Source organism: Rana temporaria, chromosome 11, assembly GCF_905171775.1.
Source record: "Rana temporaria chromosome 11, aRanTem1.1, whole genome shotgun sequence".
NCBI lineage: Eukaryota > Metazoa > Chordata > Amphibia > Anura > Ranidae > Rana > Rana temporaria.
This window is the reverse complement of record NC_053499.1, coordinates 45074721-45084431: the sequence shown is the minus strand read 5'-3', so window position 1 is coordinate 45084431 and position 9711 is coordinate 45074721. Positions and strand designations below refer to the sequence as shown.

The window sequence follows — 9711 nt, the reverse complement described above, 5'->3', positions numbered from 1 at the left end:
AGCTTTGAAATAAAAGTAGATGTCTGATATGGATTTAGAGAACTAGCCAACAACTTTCCACACTTATCGCAAAATTCATATTGGTATAACGCCACCTTGCTTGAATATGTTTTTTTTTTTTAAATTGTGATATTTATAAATCAAAAAGTAAAAAATATTATTTTTTTTTCTTTTGTTTATAGCGCAAAAAATAAAAACCGCAGAGGTGATCAAAAACCATCAAACGAAAGCTCTGTTTGTGGGGAAAAAAAGATTTAATTTGGGTACAGTGTTGCATGACCACGCAAAAAACTAAAAATTGGTCTGGGCAGGAAGGGGATGAAAATGCTCGGTATTGAAGCGGTTAAAGCGTAAGTAAAGTTGAAAACATTTTTTTGTGAACAGGCAGATTCTTTATTGCAGAACAGACATGCAATAAAATACAAATATCATTCTGTTTGCAATTCTCTGTAGAATGTACACTGGGCTGCGCATGCATACATCATTGCGCAATGGTCAAATAATCCGGGGGGGGGGGGGGGAGACGCTATCGCTGGTAAAGGACATCACAGGCGTCGGCAGTGGTGTAGGCTTTCCAGGAATAAAACAGATGGTGAAATAACACCTCCTGTCAAAGACCTCTGAATAATAATCAACCATCAACCATGGATCGCTCTTCAGAGGATGACACAAGTATAAACAAGCCCTTACTCCCTATAAGTGTAAAAAGTGTTTGTGGAGGGCGCTAACTATAGTGGTATATACTATAGATGTCTTAATTAATTAATTATTACCAATAAAATTACCAATATATAAAACGAATACACACAGGTGATAGTAATACATAAACTAGTGATGCAATATTAACAGTGATCACTAGAAAAATAATAAAATAAAGTCCCAATATCAGTGTGGAATCCAATGATGAATCCGTATATCTTGCTTAAGGTGATGTTAGTGATCCTCCACCATACATTCAAAAAATCTGTCTTCACCCAAAAGTGCTCAGATATAAAATGCGCTTACCACAAATATTTGACTTCTTTACTGAAAAAGAAAGTCAAATATAGCATTGACAGGATTGTGCCTGTACACATGTTGGATTACTGGAAAGTTTTCTATTGCCTCACTCCCGGAGTCCAGGTAAGATGTATGAACAAACAGAGAAAAAGCCCATAGCATAATACTGTTTATTTAAAATTAATATAAAAAATGCCAAGTGGCTCCTTACATTAAAATGTGGCTCCCGGCACTGGGGCTGCAGACGTATAACAAATCGCTTTGTGGTGTCCCTAGGCTCAGCCTCGTAGGCGGCGTGCGTTCCACCGACCCTGCTAGTTCCTAAAGCGCCGGAGAAGGCGTGGGCAGACACGTGACCAGGTACCGCCGCTGACGTATGTTTCGTTGGATTACATCTCCAGGGGGCGCCCCCTGAAGACGTAATCCAACGAAACATACGTCGGCTCATTTACTAAGCTCTGGAGCAACTTGCACAGGCTATTTGCCTTTAGTAACAACTCCATTGTTCTTCAGTGTGGAAAAAAGGTTTAACCGCTTAAGGTCCGCCTCCTGCACATATACGTCAGCAGAATGGCAAAGACAGGCATATCAACGTATCTGTACGTCCCCTTTAAATGCCTGTCCGTGTGGTCCAGCTCGCTACCCTGCCGCCATCCCCGTGAGTTGGACCGCGGGTCTGCACTTAAAGCACATCTTGTTTGTTTTATTTCAAATCCATTGTGGTGGTGTATAGAGTCGAAAATACTAGAATTGTGTCGATGTCCCAATATTTATGGACCTGACTGTATATTTACTAAAATCATTACATTTCCTTGTTCTGTGTACTGTGGGAGACCAGATATAGTAAATGCAGGGTCCTGGGTTTAGTAACACTTTAATACATGGACAGGAAAGTACATCATATTTGCGTGTTTAAAAAAAAAAAAAAAGATCTGTCCCTGATTTGGAAGAATGTCCCTCTGTCCTTCATTCCTCCTCATTTGTCCCTCATTTTGGTCTGATCTATAAAGATGTATATAAAATGTACTTTTTATCTTAAAAAAAGTGTTTCCCAGTGCTAAACCTTTCATCTGATTTCTAAGCTGCTGCATTTGTAAATTCCAAAAGCCAATATAAAAGGAATAATAGTGGTAAAAAAGGCACTGTTTTTTTTGTACAATTCTCCTTTAAGGGGCGTGGCAAGGGGTGTGTCCTATGCCTGCATACTTTTGCTGATAGGTGTCCCTCATTTCCATCTCAAAAAGTATGCTTCTGGTTTCCATTCCTAGGCAGTTTGGGCCAGATTCACAAAAGAGATACGACGGCGTATCTCTGAGATACGGTTGTCGTATCTATGCGCCTGATTCATCGAATCAGGTTACGCATAGATAGCCCTAAGATCCGACAGGTGTAACTGTGTTACACCGTCGGATCTTAGGCTGCAATTCTAGGCCGGCCGCCAGGTGGCGATTCCATTGCGGTCGGCGTAGAATATGCAAATGACTAGTTACGCCGATTCACGAACTTCCGCTTTGCCCGTCGATCTAAATTTACGTCGTTTCCGTAGAGATGCGTCGCGTAAAACTAAGCATGCCCTCTAGGTGGTGTAACCAATGTTAAGTATGGCCGTCGTTCCCGCGTCGAAATTAAAAATTTCACGTCGTTTGCGTATGTCGTCCGTGAATGGCGCTGGACGCCATTTACGTAAACGTTGAAACCAATGACGTCCTTGTGACGTCATTTAACGCAATGCACGTCGGGTAATTTTACGGACGGAGCATGCGCAGTACGTTCGGCGCGGGAACGCGCCTAATTTAAATGGTGCCTGCCCCATTTGAATTAGGCGGGCTTGCGCCGAGCGGATTTACTCTACACCGCCGCAAGTTTACAGGTAAGTGCTTTGTGAATCAGGCACTTACGCTGTAAACTTGCGGCGGGGTAACGTAAATGGGATACGTTACGCCGCCGCAGCGTAACGTATTTGTATGTGAATCTGGCCCATAGTGTCATATATGCTAGGAGTCTTAAGTAGTGGAGGAGGGCTTTCTCAGCTAAGCACACGATTTCCTGTTTGCATACCTGAGCTAAGGGCAGATGGATTCCAGGAAGTAAATGCTACATGAATCATTGCCCTTTCTCAAGGTGGCCACGGGCACAAATCTTAGTGGGGTGTTTTTCAAAGTGACTTTTCAACAAAGTAAAGCATGGAGACATTCAGTAGATGGATGGGGGAGTTGGCTTTGAATATTACAAATGAATGACGTAGCATTTTGCTTTGCGATGCTCAGATATGGAAAGTTGGTGTGTGTCCACGAAGAGTGTCTGGCTGCCATGCGACTTTATCTACAAAGCAGGAACGAAGATTGTCTCTGGACAGCCGCACAATGAACAAATTGTAGCCTTTATTGTAAAATAAAACCCAACTGCTGACGCGTTTCGCACTAACACTAGTGCTTAGTCATAGCTAGACTTTATCTACACACGCGACACATTTCCTCGAAATGGAAATAAGCAGAGTAAACACATTTGGTGTCGGGGTGAAAAAAGCCCCTGTAAAGAATTTTAATGAGAATCTTTATACATGTTTATATATATATTTATTTTTCTAATGGCAGATTGTGGGGGGGATCGTGCAGGGAAGGGGGGGAGCTGTTGGGGTTGGTCCTTGCCCCCAATAGCAGGATCACAATATATTTTACACAGGAGTGGCCTGAGATGGGAACTGGCAGCAAAAGTTGGCTCGTTAGTCACTGCACATGGCAGGTAAGTCAACTCCACAGGACCCTTTATATGTGGCAGTGACAGCATGACATCGGTGTCACACAAAGGCAGTACTAGGAGTGAGAGTCCCACAAACATTCTACAGCAGGGGTCTCAAACTGGTATCCATCCAAACTACAAGTCCCATGAGGCATTGCAAGGCTGAACGTTACAAGCATGACTCCCACAGGCAGAGGCATGATGGGACTTGTAGTATCACAACAGCTGGAGGGCTGTCAGTTTAAGACCCCTGATCTACAGGGTCAGAACTTCAGGAGTGCCTTGTTGCTGCAATTTCCAGGGTGGACAGAAGCAAACTTTTAGTGTTTGTTCTGAGTTTGTAAACCTCAGCACAGGCTCCATCAGAGCAGGGAACACGTGTTAATAAAAAGACATGAATGGGGATGGGAGGAAAGGGAATAGAAGGTGTGCAATTATTTACACAATGTAGAAAGCACAGTCTTTAGTACACAGAGTAGATCCGAATTCCACAGCAAAGAACCATACTGAAGATCATCTCAATAATCTAAAGAGAATGGAAAGAAGACAAAAGAATTAATGAGAGAAAAACAAAAAGGAATTAAAAATTCAACATAAACACTAGATATACACTATGGGCCAGATTCAGGTAGAATTGCGTAAATCCGCGGCGGCGTAACGTATCACATTTACGTTACACCGCCGAAAGTTTTACGGGCAAGTGCTTGATTCACAAAGCACTTGCCTGTAAACTTGCGGCAGCGTAGCGTAAATCCGTCCGGCGCAAGCCCGCCTAATTCAAATTGGGGGTGCATCATTTTAATTCCCGCGCCGAACGTACTGCGCATGCTCCGTTTTGAAATTTCCCGCCGTGCTTTGCGCGAAATGACGTCGCACCGACGTCATTTTTTGAACGGCGTTGTGCGTTACGTTCTTTTCCTATTCACGAACGACTTACACACAAATTTTTTTTTTTAAAAATTTGACGCGGGAACTTTAACATGGCAAGTCTAAATATAAGCCAAGAAATAGCAGCCGTAACTATACGCCGGGAAAAGCTGACTAGCGACGACGTAAGAGAATGCGACGAACGCGCGTACCTTCGTGGATCGCCGTAAACAGCTAATTAGCATACCCGACGCAGAAAACGATGCAATCTCCACCCAGCGGGCGCCGAAGTATTACACCTACGATCCGAAGGCGTACGAAGCCGTACGCCTGTCGGAACAAAGCCAGAAGCCGTTGTATCTTGGTTTGAGGATTCAAACTAAAGATACGACGCGGGTAATTTGAAAATACGCCGGCGTATCAGTAGATACTCTGGCGTATTTCAGCTGTGAATCTGGCCCTATATTACCAAAAGTATTGGGACACTTGCTTTTACATGGCAACTTTAACCACTTGTCCACCGCGCCTATTTTGGCTCCTTCATGTAAAAATCTATTTTTTTTTTGCTAGAAAATTAATCAGAACCCCCAAATATTATATATATTATTTTTTTAGCAGACACCCTAGGGAATAAAATGGCGATCATTGCAACTTTTTTTCTCACACGGTATTTGCACAATAATTTTTAATGGCTTTTTTTGGAAAAAAACAAAAACGGTTTCATGAATTAAAAAAAACAACAAAACAGTAAAGTTAGCCCAATTTTTTTGTATAATGTGAAAGATAATGTTACGCCGAGTAAATAGATACCTAGCATGTCACGCTTTAAAATTGCGCACACTCATGAAATGGCGCCAAACTTCTGTACTTAAAAATCTCCATAGGCAACGCTTAATTTTTTTTTACAGGTTACTATTTTCGAGTTACAGAGGAGGTCTAGTGCTAGAATTGGTGCACACACTCTAACACACGCGACGATACCTCACATGTGGGGTTTGAACAGCGTTTACATATGTGGGCGGGACTTTCATGCATGTTCGCTTCTGAGCGCGAGCTACTGGGTACAAGGACGTTTTAAAAAAAATAAAATTTAATTTAATTTTTATTTTACTTCATTTTTGTATTTTTCCACTTTTTTTTTTTTGGATCACTTTTATTCCTATTATAAGGAATGTAAACATCCCTTGTAATAGGAATAGTGTGTGACAGGTCCTCTTTATGGAGAGAGGCGGGGTCAATAAGACCCCACATCTCTTCTCCAGGCTCACAAGCATGAAATCGTGAAAGGTCAGGTCAGTCAAGTTCCTCCACCCCAAACTCTCTCATCCATGTCTTTATGGACCTTGCTTTGTGCACTGGTCCAAATCATTTGGTGGAGGGGATTATGGTGTGGGGTTGTTTTTCAGGGGTTGGGATTGGCCCCTTAGTGCCAGTGAAGGGAACTCTTAGGGCATCAGCATACCAAGACATTTTGGACTAGTTCATGCTCCCAACTTTGTGGGAACAGTTTGGGGACGGCCCCTTCCTGTTCCAACATTAATTGGCTCCAGTGCACAAAGCAAGGCCCACACATGGATGAGTTTGCAGTGGGGGAACGTGACTGGACTGCACAGAGTCCTAACCTCATCCCAATAGAACACCTTTGGGATGAATTAGAGCGAAGACTGCCAGGCCTTCTCGTCCACATCAGTGCCTGACCTCACAAATGTACTTCTGGAAGAATGGTCATACATTCCCATAGACACACTCCTAAACCTTATGGAAGGCCTTCCCAGAAGAGTTGAAGCTAGTATAGCTGCAATGGGGGGGCCAACTCAATATTGAACCCTACAGACTAAAGCCTCGTACACACGATCGGACTTCAAACAAACGTTTCTGTGGATTTTTGTTCAAAGGGCATTGGCCGTGAACTTGTTCTGCTTACACACGGCAGGACTTTTTCAGTCAACTTTCCCCAAATCACGTGGTGTTTCAGCTCTTTACCGCCACCCTTTGGTCAACTTCTGTATTGTCCGATCTTTTGCATTGCGTGTTTGTAATTTGGACTAAAGTCCGATGGATTTCTGTACACACGGCAGGACTTTGCACCATCAGACTTTTGTTGCCGGAAAGCTTGTCTGTTTGCAGAGCGAACTTTTGTCCGATGAAAACCGAAAAAGTTTGTCCGATGGAGCGTACACACAGTCAGATTTTTTTTTTTTTTTTTAAACTGCTCATTTTGAAGTTTGTTGTCAAAAAGTCAGACCGTGTGTACGGGCCTTTTGACTGGGACACCATTAAAGTTCATGTGCGTGTAAAGGCAGGCGTCCCAATACTTTTGGTAATATAGTGTATATCATGTAGCAGAGAACAGCAGGGAACTCTTTTTTAAACTAAAAACCTCTAATTTGCCCCCCACAGATCAATATTTACCCCTCCCCCTGAGCTGCTTACACTTAAAGTGATACTGAAGGCTACAGTTTGGATATTTTACTGCAATTTATCCGAAGAATGGGGCAGGAAACGGAAGGCAGTTATAAAAAAAAGGATATTAAGAGAATCTGTTAGCCCTCAATGTAAAAAGTAAAGCTGGATTAAAAAAAAAAAAAAATGTATCGGGCCCAGACTTTTTATTTATTAACCACTTGCTTACTGGGCACATATACTCCCTTCCTGCCCAGGTGAAATTTCAGCTTTCAGCACTGTCACGCTTTGAATGACAATTGCGCGGTCGTGCGACGTGGTTCCCAAACAAAATTGATGTCCTTTTTTCCCCACAAATAGAGCTTTCTTTTGGTGGTATGAGATCACCTCTGTGGTTTTTATTTTTTGCGCTATAAACAAAAATAGAGCGACAATTTAAAAAAAAAACTACATTTTTTACTTTTTGCTATAATAAATATCCAATAAAAAAAAATAATAATTTTTCTCAGTTTAGTCCGATACGTATTCTTCTACATATTTTTGGTAAAATTAAAAATCGCGATAAGCGTATAGTGATTGGTTTGCGCAAACGTTATAGCGTCTACAAAATAGGGGATAGAATCATGACATTTTTATTTATTTTTTTACTATTAATGGCGGCGATCTGCGATTTTTGTCAGGACTGCGATATTGCGGCGGACACATCGAACACCTTTGGGACCATTCACATTTTATACAGCGAACAATGATATAAATATGCACTGATTACTGTATAAATGTGACTGGCAGGGAAGGGGTTAACACTAGGGGGCGAGGAAGGGGTTAATGTATTCCCTAATTAGTGATTCTTACTGTGGGGGGTGACTGGGGGAGGTGACCGATGCTGTGTCCCTATGTACAAGGGACACACTATCAGTCTCCTCTCCCTGACAGGACGTGGAGCTCTGTGTTTACACACAGAGCTCCACGTCTCTGTCTCCGTGACCGCCGATCGCGGACATCGCGCCCGCCAGGCACGCGCATCAGCACCTGACTGACGCGGCGGGCGGTGCGGCCTCCCGGCAATTCAGAGCCACAATGTGGCCGTAAAAACCCGCCGTGCGGGCGGGAAGAGGTTAAATTAATTACCTCCTCTTTGATGTTTCCCACTGCACTGCTGCCTATGGATGACTACTTATTTCCCAGTGTCACCTATGGTTATTACTCCACAGGTATTCCACGTTGGAATGTACACCCCTGTACATGGGCTGAAATCAGCTGTTACAGTAGAAACCGACCGACTTTGGCCCATGTGTGCAGCTGCTTGTCCTATAGAAACCGATCTCACGACTGGCTTCTGCTGAACAAGCATGCTGTTAAACCAGCAGTCGATCGGCATCGTCCAAACTTACTGGTGTGTTCTGGCAGGGAGACAGTCCCCCTATGAGAACACAGCGGAGAGATCGATGTACTAACATCGATCTCTCCGCTTTCTTTTCTTTTTATGTTCAGGGTGCTGGATTGCCATTAGTTTAGTGCACAGCCACCGTCACCTCCCAATTTGGCCACTAGGTGGCTCTCCAATTCTTATTCAACTTGTCAGTGGCATTTGCTATTCCCTAGTCTCTAGAATAAATTTTTTTTTTTGGCTGGAGTCATTTATTGAAGACCTTTAATCCATCAATATAGAAGCCTTTGGGTGCCTCTACAAACGTTTTTCTATTCTAGGACTAGGAGCAATATTTAGCTTTCCACTGGGTTGCTTTTCTTCATCTGATGTGCCCTATACTGAGAAACTTCTGTATGGGGTTGAGTCATTTAAAGCCTGGTACACACGATCGGATTTTCCACGGACAAAGCTCAAGACTTTTGTCCGAAGGGCTTTGGCCAGGAACTTGGTATGCATACAAACAGCAAAGAATTGTCGGCCAACAAACACAAAACGATGTGGTTTCTCAGCACTTTAGGGCCAGCCTTGGGGCACCTTCTGCACGATTGGAAAATCCGACAACACACATTTGCGTAAAATTTTAAAGCATGCTATCCCACATTTGTCTGCGGAAAATCCGACAACAATTGTCCGATGGCGTGTACAAAGGGTCGGATTTTCTGACAGCAGCCTGTCATCACACAATTCCCGTCGGATAATCCGATCGCGTGTGCGAAGCTTTAGTCATACACCAACTTTTTGGACAGCCTGGATGAAATGAAGGCTTTTTTTCTTTACACTTGTAGTTGGGCTGAACCACGGTTTTACCACCCCTTGTAAAGGCAGCTGAATGGGTTTGTACACATGGCAGGACCTCCAAAAAAAGTCTCTTTTCTGCAGTTAAACTTCTCCCTGTTCTCATTTTTTCCCACTTGAAATAAAACATATATCTGCAAATTACAAGTCTCCGTTATGTTTTCTGACTTTCAGACTGGGAAAAACCCTGAAATGTTGCGTGTGTAAACCCTGATCACCCTCTGCCAGTTAATCCTTTTGGCTCTGGATGATGGAACAGAACTGACTCCTTAAGCTCTGGTTCAAGTGAGGTGAAGACGGAGATTAACACATTGTTGGGCCATTGAAACCTCCCAGTGTGTTGTGCTAACAGCCAACAATGGCTGTCTCTGTCAATGGACAATGAAAGCGGCTCTCTGCGGGGGCACTCAATGAAGAGGAGCATCATGGGGGACCCCAGAAAAGGAGGATCAGGGCCATTCTCTTGCACAGAGGAGGTA

The 9711-nt window shown here is 43.1% G+C and overlaps 1 protein-coding gene across 1 annotated transcript in view; it reads right to left on the bottom strand.

Moving 5' to 3' along the window:
• Positions 1-4180: 4180 nt before the first annotated feature.
• The window catches only part of CD81 (CD81 molecule), an 88731-nt gene continuing 83200 nt past the window's right edge, over positions 4181-9711 (bottom strand). The window contains exon 8 of the mRNA XM_040328477.1: positions 4181-4264. Coding sequence (XP_040184411.1) covers positions 4202-4264 — 63 coding nt within the window. The 3' untranslated portion in view covers positions 4181-4201. The remainder of the gene's footprint in view (positions 4265-9711) is intronic.